The 23,493-nt window shown below is 41.2% G+C and overlaps 1 protein-coding gene across 2 annotated transcripts in view; it reads right to left on the reverse strand.

Annotated features, from left to right (window-relative positions):
• The window catches only part of TUT7 (terminal uridylyl transferase 7), a gene marked incomplete at both ends in the record, with an annotated part of 74,061 nt that overhangs the window by 32,393 nt on the left and 18,175 nt on the right, over nucleotides 1–23,493 (reverse strand). Inside the window, 9 exons of one of the 2 annotated variants that reach the window (XM_080709590.1) lie at nucleotides 1,332–1,432; nucleotides 2,256–2,342; nucleotides 3,711–3,861; nucleotides 4,883–5,946; nucleotides 7,293–7,473; nucleotides 10,776–10,925; nucleotides 19,763–19,882; nucleotides 21,289–21,415; nucleotides 22,782–22,851. In XM_080709590.1, coding sequence (XP_080565716.1) covers nucleotides 1,332–1,432; nucleotides 2,256–2,342; nucleotides 3,711–3,861; nucleotides 4,883–5,946; nucleotides 7,293–7,473; nucleotides 10,776–10,925; nucleotides 19,763–19,882; nucleotides 21,289–21,415; nucleotides 22,782–22,851 — 2,051 coding nt within the window. The remainder of the gene's footprint in view (nucleotides 1–1,331; nucleotides 1,433–2,255; nucleotides 2,343–3,710; nucleotides 3,862–4,882; nucleotides 5,947–7,292; nucleotides 7,474–10,775; nucleotides 10,926–19,762; nucleotides 19,883–21,288; nucleotides 21,416–22,781; nucleotides 22,852–23,493) is intronic. The other variant, XM_080709591.1, reaches the window with a different exon arrangement.

Consider the following 23,493-nt stretch of genomic DNA (forward strand, 5'->3'; position numbering starts at 1 on the left):
TGATGGTTAAAAATATCCCAGAACATATTTGGAGTTTTACTTCAGGAAATCTTTCAACACTAGTCTATATGCCACATGGAAAAAAAAATCTTAAGGATGTATAACAGGGTCCTTTCCTAGGGCAGACCTAACTTTGCTTGTCTACTTTATGGTTAGAAAACTTTTGGCTATTTCCCCAAATCTGAGACATCCTCAAAATGGAGATTCAAAACTAAGTCATAAAGCAGGAGTAATGGCACATGCCTGTAACCCCAGAACTTGAAAGGCTGAGATGAGGATTGCAGGCTGGTGGCCAGCTTCAGCAAATTTGTGGGACCCTGCTTCAAAATTAAAACAAACAACCCCCCCCAAAAAAAAAACAAACAAACAGGGCTGGATGGGGTGTAGCTCAGAAGTAGAATGCCCCTGGGTTCAATCCCTAATGATAAAACTAAAAAAAAAATAAAAAATAAAAACAGAAACAATTAGACCTAAGGCATAAAAAGCTACGGAGCAACAGCTGCACTAACTATCTGGATACACGGCCAGGGTGAGACCCTGGGTTCCATCCCTAGCAGCACAAAAACAAGAACAAACTGAACAGGGACTCCGTATTTCTCAAATTTTACCTTCATATAGCTTTTATATCTTACGAGTGACTTCATACTCATCGGGGCTGGCAAGCTGCTTTGTGGACATATGGCTGCTGCAATCACAGAGTGAAAAGAGCCACAGGCAGTATCTAAATGAGTGCGTGTGACTTTGTTCTAATAAAATTTTATTTACAAAAACAGGCTGAATTCAGCCCTTGGACCATCGTTTGTTGACTCCTGACATATATGATACCAGCTACCGTGCTCAACAATCTGGAAGTGAGGCAGAGAAATCACATCCATTTTATAGATCTCTACCAAAGACCACATGTTTAGGTACTGAAGAAAGCCAATTTGTCTCAAATCCAGGTCTCTGGGGTATACAATTAGTACTCTTATAATTTACCACACTGCCGACTGGTTAAACAAAAAAGCATTACAGATAATCTTGTGTGGATATAAGAATATCCAAGTCAGTCCAGTGGCCAGGTCAATGGGACATTATAAAAGCTAGTTTGGCTTTGTAGAATTCCCAGATGTCACTTTCTAATCTGCTTTGAATTAAAAATTGAGAGTACAAGGCCTTTATTCTTGACATTCCCCTGTAAGCTCCTTCTGTATTTGGCTAGAGGGTGTGCCAAATGGCGCACTCCATATGGTATGCCCTAATAAATTTGGAAAACACCAAGCTGTACTGTCCGTCAAGATTGGTCAAATCACACTGCCACAGCAAATGCGAGTGTTATGTGGTCACTGTACCTCAGCAGTTTCATGTCCATTAATTGTCATACAGACGTCAAGGTCACTCTGTTTGAACCCAAATCCATTTTTGGAGGAGCCAAACAAGCTCAATTTAGTTCCTGTTAGGGATATATGAAAAGTAATAACTAATTACCTGAGAACATTTAACTTTTTTATCAAAATGGCCCTCTCATGAATCAAAAATACCCAGTTGTTAACTATCCTATCTCATAATTATGTCTTTGTATTAATCAGTCATTTATTCTCAAGGTTTTTGTTCTTTAAGTAAATATACAAGCTGTATAAGGCATGAAAGACCACCAGCTGCCACTTTCTTTTTTTTTCTTCTTTATTTCTAAATGCAAGGACATGCCGGGCGTTGTAGCGCACGCTTGTAATCCCCGCGCTTGGGAGGCAGAGACAGGAGGATCGCGCAGGTTCGAAGCTAGCCCCGCACGCTGGCTTAGGAGACCCTGTTTCCAAATAAAAATGCAAAAATAGGTCTGGGAGTGTAGCCCGGAGGTAGAAGGGCTTCCAGGAACCCCAGTACCACCAAAAAAAAAAAAAAAAAACAAAAAAAAACAAGGACATTTCAAGGAAAAATGCAGGTCATTACAACACATTTAATAATGTATTACTACTTCCTAAATACGTGCACTTCTTAGAGGTATGCTCTCTCTCAATGTAATGGTAAGTGAATTCACTTGTGGCATCTGCTAGGTCAAATCCTACAATGCTGCTGTGCCTTTTCTGTTTGTCAACCAGGGTTTAGTGGCCCAAAGACCATCCTACGTATTTCAAGAACAACTGAAACCCTGACCCCACAATCACCGTAGGATTATTATTTTCAAAATTTATGTGCTTGTTCCACATATACTCATTTGAGTGGAGGTCACATTACCTTTCTTTCTCAAGGACAAAAAAAAAAAAAACAAAACTTACCCGGAAAGTCCTGCTTTATGAAACTTTCTAGGTTTTGCCGGATATGTTCTCGAGCCTGATCTTCTAAAATAGTTGGGGAAAAATCCTCTGTTTAAAATAAAGACACATTAAGAAAAAGATTATTGGTAACTTTTAAAGAGCTGACAATTATTTTCTAAGACAACTTACAAGCTTTAAAATCTATTTTGTGCCTTCTCAATGGACAGATCAGCAATATCAAATAAGCTCCTCCCACACACACCTCTCTCTTTTCTGACAAAACACACATACATATATGTATATCAGAAAGAACTACTCTTGAAATAAAAAATTTTCATACAGGGGCTCTGCACCTGGATTTCAGACTGCAGGAATACCGAGCTTGTGAGCATATGCATGTGCTTTTGTTTTCCTAGGGAGAACCTAGATTCTTAACCTTCAAAGTTTTTTTTTTAATCACTAGTAGCCAGAGGCATGATGGTGCACACCTGTAGGTCTAGCTGTTCAGGAGGCTGAGGCAGGAGGACGGCTTGAGCCCAGGGTCTGAGAGCAGCCTGGGCAGCACAGTGCGCCCACTGCAGCAATGTGGAGCACCAAGCTTCTCCATTCTAAGCAGCGCAGTGACTCTTCTTTCAAAGTTTTCCCTTTGAAGATCCCAAAACTCTCTGTACTAATGCTTCTTTGAATTAGTGTTCCTTAAAGGCCTGTCGTGTAGGCTATTAATTAGTGTTAATTAAAAAGAATTCGAGTCAGGTGTGGTGGTGCACACCTATAATCCCAGCACTTGGAGACTGAGACAGGAGAACTGCAGGTTAGAGGCCCTTAGCAACTTAGTAAGACACTGTTTCAGAATAAAAATAAAACAGGGCTGTGTAATCCAGAGGTAGAATGCCCTTGGGTTCAATCACCAGTAACACACACACACACACACACACACACACACACACACACACACACTCTTCAAATTTTGGAAATAGTCCACTTTCTTTACCATAACACTACTTTTTATTATGGCTTTATTATGCTAATATATCCCAAAAATCTCTTAAGGAGATTTACTACCACTAAGGGAAAGAGTAGTATATTAGTATTATTAGTAATAGTATTATATTAGTATTATTCCCTACTTAGCCAGAGAATACTTCTCATGAACGTAGAAAAATATTTCAAGCAACACCTGTTGGGAAGTAGCTGTACAGAGAACTGTAGCCTTAGGACTTATAAGAGGGGCTGTGGATGTAGCTCAGTGGTAGAACACACACTTAGTGTTGGCAAGGCCCTACGTCCAATCCCCTCCAATAAAATATAACAAAACAAAATAGCCAACAACTTAGAAGATACTTCCTTCCCTTTCTCCCTGTCTTGTAGGTATGATTGGGAATGGTAAAAGCTTAGTATACTAGGAGGACAGCGATTTCGATGACTTGAATAAATACCAGTTTTTATTAATTCAGAAAAGAAATGTGAACGACTTACTGTAACACTGGATACAAACTTGATCTAAGATGTATGAAAACTTGGGTGTGAGTGGTGGCAAAGGTTCCAGCTGAATTCTTTTGAAATCTTCAGGACAGTCCTTCTTCAGATGGCCTTCTCGTTTGCATAAGCTGCATACTACTGTGGGAGACTGCAGGAATAGGGCAAGAAAAAAGACTCAGGGTAAAATTTCACTTGTGAAATAAAGGGCCTAAGCTATATCTTTTAATTAATTAATTACTAATGTATTTGTTTTGTGGTACTGTATTTTGCTAGGTTACTGAGAATCTCACTATGTTGCTGAGGCTGTCCTCAAACCTGCAATCCTGTCACAGCCTTCTAAGTACTGGGATTACAGGCATGAACCACCACATCCGGCATTTTTTATTTTTATTTTTTTGTGGGTCTGGAACCCAGGGGCATTCTACCTCTGAGCTACAACCCTAGCCCTAGTTTTAGTCTTATTTATTTTTATTTTTTTTTGCGGGTCTAGAGATGGAACTCGGGGCATTTGACCTCCGAGCTACACCCCCACCCTGCCCTATTTTTTATCTTTATTTTGAAACAGGGCCTCACTAAGTAGCTGAGGCTGTCCGCGAACCAGGATCCTCTGGTCTTAGCCTTCCGAATGCTGGGATTACAAGCGTGTGCCACCACATCTGGCTATTTTTTATTTTTTAAAGTTAACAGTTGGAGCCAGTGGCACATGCTTAAAATTGTAGTTCTTGGGAGGCTGATAGGAGGATTACAAGTTTGAGGCCAGCCTCAGCAACTTAATGAGATCCTGTTTCAAAATAAAAAACAAAAAAAAGGACTGGGATACACCTTACCAGTAGAATACCCCTGGGTTCTATCCCCAGTACTATTAAAAATTTTAAAAAAGTAGAGTCTACTCATCACTTTTCAAAAGAGTGAAACATAATGTGTAGCCACTCTAAGTGATCTGAGAGATGGGGATACCTGGTATCCTCAAGAGAAAGGATTCCCATAATTCTTTAGGAGGGAAGAAGATCAAACAGTTGTATTAGGATAAAAGACAAATTTGTTAGCCATAGTCAAAATAGAAAGGGTCCTGTTTTAGTATATAAAAATTGAAATGACATGCATTAAATTGTTTAAAGCCTAGTTCTTTGTCTAGTAATTGTTCTATGTCTAGTAATAGAACTTATTACCTTGCCTTTGGTGAAGATAAGTTTACTAAATTCATAGAAGAAATCAGACTGATGCATAGATGAATTTTCCTCATGTGCATTTTCTTCTTTATTCAGACTAATTTTCTCCAGTTCCACAATCAGAGCTCCATCTACACACTTTGCACAGTCTTTCAAGTCTTCCTGCTTAGAAGGCTCAACGAATTCATCCTCCTCTTCAGAGAGGGCGTCCTCATCCCCTGATCCTGTGCAGGTATGGTCTAACTCATCTTCAGGAGCAAGGCCCTCCTCGCCTTCCCTTCTGTCAATAGTGAGCTTGCATTCTTCCTCTTCCTCCTCCTCCTCCTCCTCCTCCTCCAAGTGAATGGCTTCTGAGGTTTGGCCCTGCGCTAAAGGGGCAAGGTGGTGTAGAGAGTCTTCTACTTCATCAGTGCCTTCTATACGCTCTTCGTCAACACCCGCTTTGTCATCTAGAGCACCTCCACCACACTCTGGAGCTGGAGGGCTCTGGAGGTCTTCTAATCCCAAAGTGCTGTGTGTCTTGTAGGTTGCAAGCTCTCCATGCTTGGCACTGCTCAGACCATGATCTGCCGCAGTCGAAGCATGCTTGCTATTCCTTCTGATTTGCTCTTCCTCATTTTTACCTCCTGTTTCTTGATGGTGTACTTTAACATCCTCATACTCATCAAGATTGACCTCTGAGTTTTCCAGGGGGATGTTGACGTGTCCTCCCCCCATTTCCTCTGTTGGTGGGCTTCCACAGCTCCCAGCAGTCTCTGGAGGAGTATGTGGCTGAGCACTGCAGGCAGGTATAATTGAAGGGGTAGTAGCACCAGGACCCTGAGCCAAAACTGAGTTTGTGAGTTTATCATCTGTTACTTGTACATCTGGAACATGATTTACCATGTCTTTAGAAGATTCTGAAATACCCATAACTGGGCTCAGAGGCTTTGGAAGGCTTGATTTTGTATCTTTGTGTGGAAGAGCAAAATATTTATATGTTGTCCTCAAACAGTGAAGTATATATTCAAACACAGGTTGATTATTTAGGGTCCTTGCCACATTTCTTTTGACAGAGTAGGGATCTGTAACAACAACAAAATACACCACTTCGTACATATCTATTTCACGTTTTAAAAATTGGCTTGCTGCAGATAAAAACAGATAACACATAAACAATAGTAAAATTACCACAAATATTTTATGCTTAAAAAAAAAACGGGGGTGGGGAGAAAGAAGATACAACTTAAGAACAAAAAGCAATGTTTGCTGAAACATCTGCTCTGGGAAGAGAACCCATCCTGCTCAGAACCAGAACCCCTTCCCTATTTGCTCTGTGACTGTGGAGGTGGGAAAGGTGCTGGGAGTGTGGCTCGCGCGCTCGGGAGGCCAGGCCTTCCGACAGGCCGCACTGCTGAGTGCTCTGCCTCCCCACTCAGCCAGGCCCTGTGGTTGGTCGAGCTTACCTCCACTCTTCTGCCCTGGGAAGCCCCATCACTGAATTGGCTGGACTGAATTTCAGGGGCGAGAGGGAGGCACCAGGAGGAGACACCACTTCTCTCAATCTTTTCTCCTCCCCTAGAACTCCAGCAGGTTAGGCAATTGGCCAGAAGAGCTGAGCCAGAGAAACTGCAGGGGAGGGTTTAAAAATGTGAGATCCCCGTGACTGCACACAGAATTTATGCAAAATGCAAAAAATCCCTCTTATGCAACATAAAGCTTGAAAAAAAAAATCAAGCAAAAACAAGAGAATTCCATTGAGGAGGTTTTAGAATTTATTTAAAGGAGGAGAATTAAGATTTTCAGAGGGGTTTCGACCTCCTGACTTTGCAAACCTGAGAAGAGCTAGTCCATGTCATGATATCGACAGGGCACATCAGTGTGTCTTTAATACGAGTTATTCAGTTAAATGAGCCTTCACTATAAATTTTTTTTTGAGCACGTTACTGCTTTCTACTTTAAAAATAGCTATCTGTTCCCTCTACTGGAGAGTTACACAAAGAAGGATGTTGGTTTTCACGAGAACAAGTATTTTCCTCATCTTTGCAAAACTAAACATCAACAACAATCCATGAAAGGACTGAATTTAAAAATCCAGAAGTGAAAACAGCAAAGAGAAAAGGGGACCTCACAGAACACTGGGAGAAAACAGGAAGCACGTATGCTGTTAAGTAGTTCACAAAGAACGAAAGACTTGGCTAGCCATTATTCCAGCAGCTTAAAAACCAAGATGCTTCACTGTGAAACTTTAAAAACCCAGAGGCCCTTCGTCTCCTGGAATGACCGCACATGCGAGACCCTAACTATTTATTTCACCATTGCGGTTAGGCCTACCTTACAAATAAGAGCCGGGAAGGGACTGAAATAGAAAGCATGCTGTTAGACTGATACCTTAAAAAAAAAGAAATTAAAGATAAGTATTTTCAGATACCTTCAATGGCAATGCGTTTTTTGGGCCAATCCTTTGATTCTCGAGATATTGATTCTTTGACACGGATACTTATAACTAAATCAGCCAAATTAAATTCTAAAGCGTAGAATCGCAGCAGTTCCACCCAGAGCTGCCCAACTGGTACTGAAGACTGGTGTTTCATATCAAATATTAATGATACCTATTAATAGCAAAGAGAAAGGTATAGGTCAGTTCAGATGTCAGTGCAATCTGAAAAATTAGAGATCATTCAAACATAATCTGAAAGGCCTTAGCAAAGATATGAATTTGACAATCCATCTGCATAAATCAAATTCTAAGTTCTATTTCACTTGTGGTTAAAACAGCATCACTTCATTGCATCCCCGGGATCAAAATCTAGCCATTATCACAGGAACAGACAGGACCAAGTTTATTTCACCAGACAGCACATCTAATTGTGAACTTTTAATAACAGGTGGAGAAGACCTTGCACAGGTTGCTGATACTTTGAGCATGGATCTCTTCCTGTTACTGCTGCTGGAGGCACCTTTAGGGACAGTCACACAGAAATGGACAGTGGCTAAAGGCAAATAATATAAGGGAGACATTCCTCTCACTGCCTTGTTACGCTGCACTGGCAGCTCAAGTCCAGCAGCTCTGGATGTCAGGAATTGATACCAGTTCTACAGTCACACACTTCTGACAAGTTCCAACAACAAACTTGAAACGACATGCTGGCAAGTACATAGAACTCAGGATAGGAAAAACGTGGACCGAATAACGATTCTGCTTTTCATAGCTGCTTAGCTTCTTCATTCTCACACTGGCAGTACGAAACGGGACTAAAAAGACTGGCTTTGGAAGTGGGACAGACTTAGTTTGAAAATCAAACCCTGCTCAATATTAGCTGTGTACGACCCTGGTCAAGGTCTGTGACCTAAGGTTAGGTTTCCTCATCTGACAAATGGGGATAGCAGTACCCACCTCAGAGGGCTGTTGGGAGGACTGAGTGAGACAGTGTCTGTAAAGTGCTTAGCACAGTGCCTGCAACACACTGCTCAAAAAATGGTCGCTATCATTATCTGCAGAGTAGGGATGAGACCACCTATAACACAGGATAGTTACGAGGATTAAGTCAGAAACAAGGGAAACATCTGGCAGAACTGGTTGCTCTCTGTATTTTTTCACTCAGGTATAGTCTTTTTCAGTACAAGAAATCCACATCATCCCTGAAACATGCCATCGCTGTAAGATGCTCTTAAAAGGTTCTCTAGGCGGGGGTGGGGGGGTGGGGGAGTGGGGGGGACGTTTGTGACTTGTCAGAGGATTCCACTACTTGTCAGCGGCAAAATGAGGTCTCCCGATCCCTATACAGTGTTTTTACCATGCCACATGCAACTTCCACAGTGTCTAGGGCTTGAATAATTTCTTTTATTTCTTTTTATTGGTGGTACTGGAGATTGAACCAGGGCTACCCCATTTCAAATCTACACCCTTATTTCTTTTTGCTAGGTTGATGAGTCTCGCTACTTGCTGAGGCTGTTCTCAAACCTGCGATCCTCCCGTCTCAGCGTCCCAGGTACTGGGATTCCAGGCATGCACCACCATGCCCAGACTCTCACTTAATTTCAGAAATGGCAACATGATTCATCTCTCCAAAGAGCATAAAAATAAAGCACAAAATAGATTTACAGCAATAGCTTTTTCTTCATATTCCTATGGTTCATAGGGAAAGAAGTTTTTTTCCCCTCCAAAGTATACAACTGTGTCTCTGGACCACATTTTAATAAATCAAGCTTCAAAATAAATGGTTAGGTGGTTTATTTTTTAGATTTTAGTGTGTGTGTGGGGGGGGTACTGGGGTTTAAACCCAGGTGTGTTCCACCTCTGAGCTAGACCCCAAACTCTTTGTTTTGAAACAGGGTCTTGCTAAGTTACTATGCTCTGGCCTGGAACTTGCAATCCTCCCGTCTCAGCCTCCTGAGTACTGGAATGATGGGTGTGCACCATTGTGCCCAGCTTAGGATGTTTTCTGAAATCAGTAAATGGTAATCACAGAGGTTCTTTGAATAAGATCCAGCCATCTACTGGATTTGCATGTCAGACTGACTGCAAAGGGAAGTTGTCTAGGTCCTGAACACTAGTCGAGGACGGCAAAAAACAGGAGAAAAAACCCAGAAATGAAGCGCCTTATTAATTTCACCTCTTTATCCATGGTCTTTTTTAGTTTTATAAAGGATTTTTAAGCATTGCACTGAAATGACTTGAAAATACTGTAACACGGAACTAAAAGACCTTCAAAATATCTAGATTACTTATTTTTCAAAATAGAACATTTCATTTTCAAATGGAAAGAGCAGCTAACTAAGTTTCCTGAGAGCTTACCACATGCTCAGCACTGAGTTAAGCATTCTATTAATCAGTGAGGGAACCAACATTATCCCCATTACAGGGAGGAGAAGGGGGCGTGGAAAGGTTAAGGAAGTTGCCCATGGATACACGGCTAGGAGGTGAGAGCTGGGACACAGCACAATCCTGACTCTACGGCCCGAGCTCTGTTCCACACCTGGAACCCAAAGCGACAGCAGAACACTCGGCGCTGCCCCGGCGGCTCCTCCTCCTCCCCAGGGCCCACTGGAGGGTCTGATTCACCAACTTCCTCATGCAGGGCGTCAGCTACCCCAGACTGGAGGAGCGGCATGACTTGTCTGCATAGAGCTGGGATGAGAATTCTGTTCTCAGAATTATTTTGTGGATATTATTGTCATTTTACTACAAAAGCAATGGGAATGCCATGGGGTCAGGAGCATTTAGGACAGAATTCTGTTCTTTTTACTAGTGTAATTACATTGCACAGATTTTTGATAAAAAAAATTTAACAGCAATTCTTTATGCATAAATTCCCATGTGTGCCACCAATTGCACAAGACCAATACATTGTCATACACTTACTGTTACTTTAGTAATTTGAGGTTAACGTTCCATATATTTAAATATTATTTTACTATTTTAAAAAATGTTATTTATTTTTTGGTACTGGGGATTGAATCCAGGGGAATTCTACCTCTAAGCTACATCCTAAGTCTTTTTTATTTTTTATTTTGAAACAGGCTCTTGCAGGTCTGAGGCTGTCCTTGAACCTGTGATCCTCTCGTCTCAGCCTCCAAATTACTAGGATTACAGGTATGCACCACCATACCTGGCTAAATTTTACAATACCATCTAGGACCTAAGCTTTTTTGAGGAATTTATCTTTGAATTCTCAGTATCTTTCTAAGGACTCTGTACAGAAGAAAACATGTAAGTAAATTAATTTCATGATCTGAATTTTTTTATCTTTTCCAATTATTTGACTATTCAAGGGACTGAAAAAAGTAGGAAATGAAATAACCATGAAATAGTTAAGCTAGCAGAGGGGGAACCCCCCCCCCAAAAAAAAAAAAACAGGAGGATCCAAACATAAATCCCACAACGAGTAACTGAAAAGGAGCGAGAACAGACCTGTCCCCTCTGAGCTGGCATCTCTCTCGGGGTCTCTTCTTTTGCAGTGCTTGTGTCCCCTGCAGCCTCAGTGTACTCCCAGACCACACAGTCTTTTTCAATGTCTTTAAGGTTGAAATTTGCTAGTTTGTTTAATGAGAATCCTTCAATCTAGGAAAAATTAGACACATATTATTATAAGATAGAAATAATTTTGCATCAAAGCATATTAAAATCTTGGAAGAAATGAAGAGTTAATATATTCATAGTTCACTAAAATACAAATAATACCATTTATGGAATATCTGAGAAAGCATAAATTTAAAACTTATTTTTTAGGTAAAAAACAAAGCTGGAGTAGAGCATGGTGGCGCACATTTGTAATTCTAGCACTTGGGAGGCTGGGATGGGAGGACTGCAGGTTCAAGGATAGCCTTAGCAAGTAGTGTGTGCCACTACTTTCTCTCTCTCTCTCTCTCTCTCTCTCTCTCTCTCTCTCTCTCACACACACACACACACACACACACACACACTCTCTCTCTCTCTCTCTCTCTCTCTCTATATATATATATATATATATACTTTAAATATAGTAGTGATTTTTATATATGATCTTTGTGGTCTATGATCTTACTAAATTTTAATAATAATATTTTTGTGGTACAGGGTATCAAAACTACCCCTGAGCTATACCCCCCAGTCCTATTTTATTTTTTTTATTTTGAAACAGGGCCTAAGTTGCTGGGACTGGCTGAAAACCTGGGATCCTCCTGTCTCAGCCTCCTAAACACTGGGATTACAAGTATGAGCCACCATGCCTCGATAAATTTATTTAACTTCTAAGAGTTGTTTTTGTGGTTTTCTGGGGATTTTCTACTTTAAAAAATGGTTAACTGCACACACAAAAATGGCTATTTTCTTATTAAAGATTTTGTTTTATGCCCTATTGTACAGCCAGTACTTCCTGAAAATGCTGAAACAAACAGGGAGGGCTGGCACTTCCTTTGTTGCTAACATGATAGTGAAAACACCCATTATTCTACTTCTAAGTATAACGTTAGCTACTTCACAGATGTTACAGATGTTAACTTTGAGGTTGAGGAAGTTCCAGTTCAAGGTTTTTTTTTTTTTTTTTTTTTTTTTTGGCGGGTCTGGGGGTGGAACCCAGGGGCATTTGACCTCCGAGCTACACCCCCTGCCCTACTTTTTTTCTTTATTTTGAAACCAGGTCTGAGTTGCAGAGGGCCTCACTAAGTAGCTGAGGCCGTCTATAAATCGCGATCCTCAGGGTCGCAGCCTCCCAAATGCTGCGATTACAAGCGTGCACCACCACACCCGGCTCCAGATCAAATTTTAATTTAAATGAATGTTGAATTTTGTCAAGTGTTTTGTCCCTTCTGAAAAAAAGATAATCATATAGCTTCCATTATTCTGCTAAGATGGTAAATTATACTGATTTTTGATGCTAAATCAATCCTGCATTTCTTGGCGAGCATTGGATATAGCATTTGGTAGTGCTATATCCCGGCGTACTTCTGACTTGATTTGCTAAGGGTTTTATGTCCATTCTTGTGAAGTATACTTGCATTGCCTTTTTAAAAAAAAATCTCTTCGTTCGGTTTTGGTATCAGAGTAATTCTGGCTTAAATGTCTATTGTGTGTGTGTGTGTGTGTGTGTGTGTGTGTGTGTGTGTGTGTGTGTGTACGTGTGTGTGTGTGTGTGTGTGGCACTGGAGATTGAATCCAGGGGCATTCTACTTGTGAGCTATATCCTCAGCCCTAATTTTTTTTATTCTTTATTTTTGAAACAGGGCCTCACTAAGTTGTGGAGAGCCTCACTACATAGCTGAGGCTGCCTGTGAGCCATGATCCTCAGGTCTCAGCCTCCCAAATGCTGGGATTACAAGCATGCACCACCATGCCTGGCTAAATTTCTCTTATTTTCTGAAAGAGTTTGTGTAGAACTGGTAGTATTTCTTCCTTAAATCTTAGACAGAATTCACCAGTGAAGATATATGAACCTGGAGTTTTTCATTGTAGAAAGGTCTTTTTAAAAATGTTTATATTTGAGCCGGGCGTGGTGGCGCACGCTTGTAATCCCTGCGCTTGGGAGGTTGAGACAGGAGAATCGAACAGGTTCAAACCCAATCTCAGCTACTTAGTGAGGCTCTCAGCAACTTAGTGAGACCCTGTTTCCAAATAAAATATAAAAATAGGTCTGGGAGTATAGCCCAGAGGTAGGAAGCATCTGGGTTCCACCCCCAGTAACACACACACACACACACACACACACACACACAGTTTATATTTACTTATTTTTTTGTGGTACTAGGGACTAAACTTGGGCATTTTATCTTCGAGGTATACCCACAGCCCTATTTTACTTTTATATTGAAAACAGGGTCTCACAAAAGGCTGAGAACCTTGCTAAGTTGCTGAGACTGGCTTTGAATCTAAGATCTTCCATTTTCAGCCTCCCAAGTACTGAGATTACAGTTCTGCACCAACCATAGCTATTGGAAGGTTTTTTCTTTCTTTTTTTTTTCTTTTCAGTACTAGGGATGGAACCCAGGGGCATTCTACCTCCAAGCTACACCCGTAGCCCTATTTTTCACTCTTTATTTTGAAACACGGTGTTTCTGAATTGCAAAGGGCCTGAGTAGCTGAGGCTGGCTGCGAACCGCAATCCTATTTCAGCCTCCCAAATGCTGAGATTACAAGCATGTACCACCACTCCCGGCTTACTGGAAGGTTTTTATTTACAAATTCCATATCTTTAGTAGATACAGAGTGATATAACATATTTTTTTTCTCAAATGGTCTTTTAGTATTTAGTCATGTGAAGAATATGTACATTCTGGCTTAGCCTAAGCAACTTAGCAAAACCTGTCCTAATAAAATAGAAAAAGGGCTGGAGATGTAGGTCTGGGATAGAATGCCCCTGGGGTTCAATCCCCAGTAGTAGGAGTGGGGGAAAATATGAATTTTATCTAGATTTTCTAATTTATCAGCACACAATTATTTGCTATATTTGTATGTGTGCATATTTGTTACTGGGGACTGAACCCAGAGGTATTCTACCTATGAGCTATACCCCCAGCTTTTCTTTTTTAAACTTTGAAACAGGGGTTGATTGCTGAGAGTCTCATAAAATTGCTGAGGCTGGTCTTGATCCTCCTGTCTCAGTTTTCCAAGCACTAGGGTTATAGGTAAGCACCACCACTCTGGCTTACAATATTCTTTTTAAATAATATTCTCTGTTTGCCCATTATATCTTTAAGATCTGAAGTGATAATCTTCCTTTCATTCCTAATATTTGTGTTCTTTTTTTAAAAAATCAATCTATCCACTTTATTGACCAAAGAAATAACACCGATACTTCCCCCCCCCCCTTTTCTTTTTGCAGTGTCATCTCACTATGTTACCCAGGCTGGTCTTAAACTTGTGGGCTGAAGTGATCCTCTTGCCTCCTGAGTAGCTGGGACCAGAGGCACGCACCACCATGCCTGGCCTAACCCTCATATTACTGATAAAAGGAAGAGTCCAGTATCTGGTATCGTTAATTTTCTCCACTGTTACTCTATTTTCTGTTTATTAGTTTTGTTCTTCATTATTTCCTTTCTTCTACCTGTTTTGGGCTTATTTTTCTGTTTAATTTCTACCTTTGTGAAATGGACTTTTTTTGGGGGTGGGTACTGGGAATGGAACCCAGGGGCATCCTACCTTTGAGCTACATCCCGGGCCCTTTTTTTATTCTTTATTTTGAAACAGGGTCTCACTGAGTTGCAAAGGGCCTCACTAAGTAGCTGAGGCTGTCCTTGAACCATGATCGTCTGTCTCCCAAATGCTGGGATTACAAGCGTGCGCCACCACGCCTGGCAAATGAAATGGAATTTTAGAACACTGATTTTAGACTTTCACATTTTTAAATTTAAGTGAGTTAAATTACAAATTCTCTTATGAACACTATTTTAGCTGCATCTCACAAATAATATGCATTTAGAAAAATGCGCTCTGCAGTTGTGGGAGGCCTGACTTATAAACACCAATGAGGTCAGGAGGTCTGCAGACCTCGAATGCCTATACTGATTCTGTCTAGATAACACAGAAGTCAAGAGCTATGAGGGGTGTTCAAAAACCTCTCGAGGCTGGGGCTGCAGCTCCGTGGCAGAGCATCTGCCTAGCATGGGCAAGGCCCTGGCTCAATTCCCAGGAGAGGAGATAATGGTCAATTTTTTATTTTTATTTTTTTGCAATACTGGGGATGGAACCCAGGGGCATTCTACCTCTGAGCTACACCTCCAGCCCTATTTTTTATTCTTTATTTAGAAGCAGGGTCTCCCTGACTTGCAGAGGGCCACACTAAGTAGCTGAAGTTTTCTTCCTGTCTGAGCCTCCCAAATGCTGGGATTATAGGCACGCACCACCACACCCAGCTTGAAATTGGTCAATTTTTTGCATTAACCATTTTGGTTTTTTCTTAATAGGTGCAAATATTTATGAGTTTCCTATTTCTGATCCACTGACCTTGTCATAATAAAAAGCCTCTTTTGTCTTTGATAATTTTTTTCTCTTGAAATAGATCTCATATAGTCTCTCTCTCTTTTTTTTTGTACTAGGGATTGAGCCCTGCACAGCTGCAACCCTCAACTCTTACTGTGAAGCAGGTTCTCACTAAGCTATTGAGGCTGGTCTTGAAACTACAATCCTCTTGTCTCGTCCTCCCAAGTGCTGGGATTACAGGCATGTGGCACCACATCCGCAGTTACTCTTTATTGTGCGTGGTGTCAGGACTTGAACTAAGAGGCATTCGACCTCTACGGTATGCCCCAGCCCTTTTAAATTTTTATTTTGAATCGGGGTCTTGCTAGGTTGCTGAGGCTGGTCTTGAACCTATGCTCCTTCTGTCTGAGCCTCCCATGTAATCGATCAGCGTGTGCCAGCACAAACGGCGAGCTAAGAACTTTCAGAAAGATAAATTGGAGCACAAGGGTGCAATGTACTAAACTTCTTGACATAGATTTTAATCTCCTTCATCTTTGTATTTCCTTCAGGGCTTAAAAAATGATTAGTATGCATATACAGTGCTTTAAGAATTCTGAAGGAGCCGGGCGTGGTGGCGCACGCTTGTAATCCCAGCATTGGGGAGGCTTGAGACCAGAGGATCGCGGTTCAAGGACAGCCTCAGCTACTTAGTGAGGCTCTCTGCAACTCAGTGAGACCCTGTGTCAAAATAAAGAATAAAGAATAGGGCAGGGGGTGTAGCTCGGAGGTCGAATGCCCCTGGGTTCCATCCCCAGACCCGCAAAAAAAAAAAAAAAGTAAGAATTCTGAAGGAATTAACAGTTTAGATACTTTCATAATAATAATTATGAGAATCTCAGTGGATTTTCTGAATAATGTATGGAAAATATCTGGAAGCATAATATCATTTTTCCCCTCACTTGCTTTATTTTTTTGACTAAGCTTATGGCAGAAGCCAGCAAACCAATGTCTGACTCGTTTATAAAACTAAGATCTATAGATCATTTTGTTCAGAATATAAAGTACGCCTTACTTGGTCCACAAATTCAATTCAGTGTTTGATTGCCACATACTTGTTTTGTCATTATATTTAAAAAAAAAAAAAACAAAAACGCTGGGCATGGTAATCACTTGTAATCCCAAGTACTTGGGAGGCTGAGGTAGGAAGATTGCAGGTTCCAATCCTCAAAGCCAGCCTTGGCAAAATAGCAAGGCTCTCCGAAACCTAGTGAGACCCTGTTTCCAAATAAAGAAATAAAACCAGGCTGGGGACAGAATGCCTCTGGATTAAATCCCCAGTATACCCCCCAAAAAATGAAATCTTGAAGAATCAAAGGATACAATCAAAATAAAACAGTGTTGCTTTAGAGAGTTCCCAATTTCACTACAAAGAAAATAATACACTGGCAACAGAAAAGAGTATTCCTACTAGTCTTAAGCAAATTCTTTTTTTCTTCTTTTTTTTTTTTTTGTGGTACTGGGGTGGAACCCAGGGGGGGGCTTTCTACCTCTGGGCTATACTCCCAGCCCTATTTTTATATTTAATTTTGAAACAGGGTCTCACTAAGTTGCTGAGAGCCTCACTAAGTAGCTAAGGCTGTCTTCAAACCTGTGTGATCCCCGTCTCAGCCTCCCAAGCGCAGGGATTACAAGTGTGCGCCACCACGCCCAGCCTTAGTCTTAAGTAAATTCTGAGGAGAATCTCATCACCAGCAGAAACACTTTTATCCTACATTCTCACACAAATAGTAAATGATCACTCCTAGAAGATCTGAACATGAAAAGGCAGCCCAGGCTCAGTCAGTGATGAGCACGGCCGCGTATCCGATCTGTTCCAGCCCTTTCGGGTTCAGCTGTTTTGATCACAGCTTACACTCCTGCCTCTCCGGTCCGGTAAAAGGAAACCTTCAAGGCTGACCGTGGCAAAGACGTATGCTTGTAATCCCAGTATAGGGGAGGCTGAGACAGGAGGATAGCAGGTTCTCAGCCAGCCTCAGCTACTTAGTGAGGCCCTCCACAACTTAGTGAGATCCTGTTTCAAAATATGAAATAGGACTGAGGATACAGCTCAAAGGTAGAATGCCTCTGGGTTCAATCCTTAGTACCCAAACAAAAAAAAAGAAAAGAAAAAAAAGAAAAAGAAAGCCCTCAAAGACGTTTACAAATTCCTTCTTTCAAAAGCTTATTTGACTTTTGTTCTCACACTCTGCCTCCCAGGAGAGAAGTCTGGCACTTACTCTCTTGTGGACCTGTGCTCTTTCTTTTCAGAGTTACAGGCACAAAGAGCTACAGTAGACAACTAGGATATTCAGTGTACATTAATTACTCATGCCAGAAGGAGGAGAAGTGCCATATTCTACGCCAGTCTCATTCCTGAAGTCTACTGAAGTCCCCAGTTAAATCCCAGTCTGTTAAGTATAAAAAATTCCTTATAATCATATACTTTTTTTTTTTTGGTGGTACTGGGGTTCCTGGAAGCCCTTCTACCTCCGGTATACACTCCCACGGGCTACACTCCCAGACCTATTTTTTAACATTTTTATGTGGAAACAGAGTCTCTTAAGCCAGCGAGGCTGGCTCCGAACCAGCGCGATCCTCCTGTCTCCGCCTCCCAAGCGCGGGGATTACAAGCGTGCGCCACCATGCCCGGCATAATCATATACTTTGATGTGTATCTATATGTAAGAAGTACTACTCTAGAATACATTCGTAACAGTTGAGAAGCTTGTGTGCGCCAAGAAAAAATCCAGTGTGCAGTCAGCTTTTCAGTCTTTCTGTAACTACACACATAAAGAGCACTTGTAAGATGAATATCTAGGAATTAAAAATGAAGCTCCTAACAGCAAGAGAATAAAATCGGCCAGCGTAGTGGTGCGCACTTGGAACCCCGGCATTTGGGACACGGAGACGGGGAGATCATAGGCTGGAAGCCAGTCTAGGCAACTTAGCGAGGCTGTCACAATTTAGTGAGACTCTGTTTACTAAAAATAAAATAAGCTGGGCGTGGTGGTGCATGCTTGTAATCCCCGCGCTTGGGAGGCGGAGACAGGAGGATCGCGCGGGTTCGAAGAGAGAGAAAGAGGGAATATATAACATCATTTTGACCTTTCAAGTGGTTTCTTAAATCTTATTTAAAAACAATTCTTAAATTGATTAAGAATTCTTTTTTGTGGTGTGTGGCACTGGGGTTTGAGCCCAGGGGCATTCTACCTCCAAACTACACTCTCAGCCCTATTTTATCTTATTTTTAATTTAGAAATAGGTTCTCACTAGGTTGATACAAGTCTCAGTACTTGCGGAGGCAGTCTTCAAACTTGCAATTCTCCTGTCTCAGCCTCCCAAGTACTGGGATTACAAGCAAGCACCACCACACCTGGCTTAAAGGTGTGTGTGTGTGTGTGTGTGTGTGTGTGTGTGTGTGTGTGTGTGTGTTGCTGAAGATTGAACCAGGGGTATTCTGCATCCAAGTGAGACCCCAAGCCCTATTTTTTATTTGGAAACAGGGTCTCAGTAAGTTGCCGAGGGCCTCAACAACCTGTGGGAGTTGGATTAGAACCTGCAGTCCTCCTGTCTCAGCTTCCTATAACTGGAATTATAGGCGTGTACCTCTATGCTTGACAAACTAATCAAGACTCTTATTATTTGAGCAAATCAATCCAACTTGCTCTCTTTTTTGAGATAGGATCTTGCTAAGATGCCCAGGCTGTCCTTGAACTCATGATCCTCCAATCTCCCCATTTATTGACAGAAATAGTGGTTACATTATTGAATTCCAATTCATCTTAAAGGTAATACCAAAATATTACTCAAGAGGTGACTGTTGAGCTCTGATCTTACTGTGCCCGTAGTGATTCTGATGCTTCTATTTGCTTAGTTTTGTAGGTTATGGTGAACAAAAAGAAGCAAAGAGCAGAAACAGAAAGTAGATGATTGCTGGGTGAGTGGTGCACGCTGAAGACTCCACTACTCAAGAGGCTGAGGCAGGAGGATCGCTTGAGTTCAAGCACTTGAGGCCAGCCTCGGTAGGTAACATAGCAAGACCATGTATTTATTTAAAAAAATAAAAATAAATAATAAGTAAATAAATAACAGAAAGTAAGCAAGTTACAATGAAACAAATGCTTCCTATACTCTGTCTGGAGATATATTAATTCAAGTATCAAATTAGATAACTATACCCAAAGAAAGAATGCTGTCAAATGATAAATTCAATACAGGTTCAAAGTCTCTTGGCTGGTACCTTTAGGTCCACAGATGTTTCAAAAACTAAGATTCTATGGTCTAGAAAGATAAAAATATCCTTAGCAAGGTATAGGGTAGCAGTTTGTCATATTAACATTTCAGCAATGCAAGGTACGAATATTCACACCAGTAAAAGAAACGAAACTATTTCACATGTGATTAGGCTCTTAAGATTTTGAATAACAACTTGTATATCTACAATAAAATCAGTATCAGATATATTAGCACAAAAAGTTTCCTACCCATGATCCTAGATAAACTGGCAGGAGAGGTTCTTTCCTCTGCTGAAGAAAAAAAATGGCCATCAAGGCAAACACATAAGGTGGCAGGCCTCCTTCTTCAGGGCGGTCTATACTGCAAAGCTACAGATGAGAGAAAAGAGGCTCAGAATTCTTTTGCACCAATTGTAATTGACACAATCTGGCCTAAAACCTGAAAGCTCGTTCCAATGCATCCCTTGATCTGCCGTGACTCCTTGGAGCAAAGCAGTACAGTGGTGGGCAGGAGCAGAGCTCAGAGGCAGAGCACTTGCTTAGCATGTGCAAGTCCTGGGTTTGAGCAAAATAAAAACAGCACAGAGCCACAATATACAATTGCCAGATGCTTTTGCAATAGTCACATGTGGTTTAGAGTGAAAGTTTCAATTTCAAATATTCAGTCCAGTTAACTCATCATGGCAAGTGCTAAAATATTTGCCATTTTATTTTTTACATCTACAGTTGGTTAAAACACGTTTTAATTTCTTTTTTTTTTTTTGTGGTACTGGGGATGGAACCCAGGGGCATTCTACCCCCGAGTGACACCCCCAGCCTTATTATTTATTCTTTATTTTGAAACAGGGTCTCACTGAGTTGCAAAGGGCCTCACTAAGTTGCTGAGGCTGTCTGCAAACCACGATCCTCCTGTCTCAGCCTCCCAGATGCTGGGATGACAAGCGTGCGCCACCACGTCTGGCGAAACACACGTTTTAAAAGTCAACTGATTCTGCTCAATGTAAGGGTCCTCTCATCTCAACTTGTAGTTCTAGAAATGGATGCTTCGGTTACAAAGGAGATTTGGGAGCAGAATGCTGACAAACTATTAGTGCTAATGGAAATGACAGCTACGAAGCACAGCCTACTTAATCATAAGGTGAGAACAGCATATTACAATGACCAGACCACCCAGTTTGGGCAGGTCATCCCAGATCCAAGAAACTAGAATCATCTCCTTACCACTGGATGGCAATCGGTAAGGCTTTTGTTTCCCCCTATGACTGACACTTTATTCTCAATTTTATAATCATGATGTGACCTTGCACTTTGGAGAATATGAAATGCTCTGTTTATAAGAGCATTTCAGTTGATATATCTTATTTGAAACATTACAGAAATGTAAGCAAGACCAGAGAGTATCTTTCACTTATTTGGGGGGTCCTTGGATAAGTTACTGAAAATGGTATGAGATTTACCTTAAACTTTTCTGTGCTTAAGAATCACCCTCGGTAACCAGGTAGACTTCAAGTTCCTAGGCCACATACTCTGGGATTTGACCAAATATCACTTTAATAAGCACTGTACGTTATTTCGCTCTTTCAAGCAATATTGGTATAGCGAAAAAGAAACACTGAATATTCCTTCTGTGAACATTAAAGTTTCCATTCCAATATTTACTCTTTTGATGCCGACACATATGCCATCTAAACATTTACGATTCGATAAACCTAGTAAAAATTAAAGTATAGTGCATATACAATATGCACACAGACATGTACAGAATGCGAACGTACCTTTGCCCAGTATCTAAACGCAACCACCAGAGGAACCAGCCTTGGCTCCAGCTTCCCGAGGGCTGCTAAGTGCTTTGTTGTCAGACAAGCATTTTCATTCCCTGCACTTACTTTACAAAGAAGACCACTGGTGGGGGTGGGGGGTGAATATGGGAGGAAAGAAGAGAAAGAAAAATGTGTTAGAGAACTATCAGTACTTTTTACACCAACAGTGAATTTTTGTTCATAATAACCTTAAAAAAAAACAACAAAACCCTAGCCAGGAATGGTGGTGCACACCTGTAATCTCAATACCTGGGAGGCTAAGACAGAGGACCACAAGTTGAAGGCCAGCCTCAGCAACTTAGTAAGACCCTGTTTGAAAATAAGAAGGGCTGAGGTGCAGTGAGATGTAGAATATCCCTGGGCTCAACCCCCAGTACCCAAACAAACAAAAACAAAAAACCCTTAAACTCCTAAGTCTTCATTGGCTATTTAAGAAATTGGATTTAAAGAAAAGACATGGTTACATTTTCTTAGTGAACTTTATTTTTCAGGACAAGAATTTTGTGGATTTTTTTGGGGTGGTGGTGCTGGGGATTGAACCCAGAGGCAGGCTACCTCCCAGCTGCGCCCCCAGCCCTGTTTTATTCACTTTTACCAGCCTTTCAAGTATAGGGATTACAGGTGCACACCACTGAGCCCTGCTAAGCACTTGTGTTTAGATGTACTCAAACTCTTTTGGAGGGTAGATGCAAAGGAGAATTTGATAAAAGTTTAAAATGGGAGCATGAAGCCGGGCGTGGTGGCGCACGCTTGTAATCTCAGCATTTGGGAGGCTGAGACTGGAGGATCACGGTTAGCGGACAGCCTCCGCTACTTAGTGAGGCCCTCTGCAACTCAGTGAGACCCTGTTTCAAAATAAAGAATAAAAAATTGGGCAGGGTGTATAGCTTGGAGGTCAAATGCCTCTGGGTTCCATCCCCAGACCTGCAAAAATAAATAAATAAATAAATAAATAAATAAATAAAATAAAATAAAATGGGTACATGACCTGCCTCATCTATGTAACAGTAGAAAGGTGTTTTCCTGAGAGTTGGAGCAATCTGCTTAGTGAGGATTCATTACTGCCTACAAACCACCCACTTATGGTGGTGACAGCAAAGCTTCAGGAAGGGAGACGCACACGGAGGGCACCTGAACTGCTCATCAGCACGAAAACGCTGCTAAAAAGATGGCGAATAAAAGGGATTTGAGCAAACAACCATTTGATAAGGTTGCTTTTTATCCCGCTACAAGAGGTCAAAATATTTTCCTTCTAAGTAGTTTTATCCTTTTTAAAATAAAAAAGACTTCCCGCTTGCATCCAACGCCAAAGTGTAGAGAAATACTAGTAGGAGCCAAGTGAGACAACTATACGGAGCTTTAAAATCCTCAAAGCTGGGATCATGATTTAGGAAAGCACTTGTGCTTGTGGCAAGGTGAGTCAACAAACAGCTTAAGGAAACCGAGACCTTTGCTTTTCTCTGCACACCACGACTGGGACTCTTGCATGGAAATCAGCATCAACATCAACAAAAGAGTCTGAGGACAGAAGAAAACACAATTAAGTAGGTTAATGAAAGCTCTGTTTAAAGACAGAACTAGAAAGTATAAATATCAATTGTGGCTTATCTGTTCAGCCTTTTCAAAGTCATTCCTGAAATGACTTGAAAAAAGAAAATGCAGCCAGGCATGCTGGTGCACATATATAATCCCAGTGCTTGGGAGGTTGAGAAAGGAGGATCACAGGTTCTCAGCCAGCTTCAGCCACTCAGTGAGGCCTTCCCGAGTCTCTGGGTTTACAGGTGTGCAGCACCACGGCCAGCAAAAATCCTTCTTTTAATTAACTGATTAATTATTATTATTTTTTTGTGGAACTGGGGGGCATACCCAGGGACCTTCTACCTCCAAACCATACTCAAGCCCTATGTAATTTTTACTTTGAAACAAGGTCTCAGTGAGTTGCTCAGGGCCTTGCTAAATTGCTGAGGGTAAATTGCTGAGGCTGGCTTCAAACCTGTGATCTTCCTATCTCAGCCTCCCCAGTAATGGGATTATAGGCCTGAGTCACCAAGCCCAGCTGAAATCATTTTATAAAGCTAATGACTAAGAATATGGACGTAAAGTTCAAAAGCAAAATTGATATAAAAGCTATCATAAGCCAGGCATGGCAGCACATGCCCG

This window comes from Muscardinus avellanarius (assembly GCF_963383645.1).
Source record: "Muscardinus avellanarius genome assembly, chromosome: 13".
NCBI classification, from domain to species: domain Eukaryota; kingdom Metazoa; phylum Chordata; class Mammalia; order Rodentia; family Gliridae; genus Muscardinus; species Muscardinus avellanarius.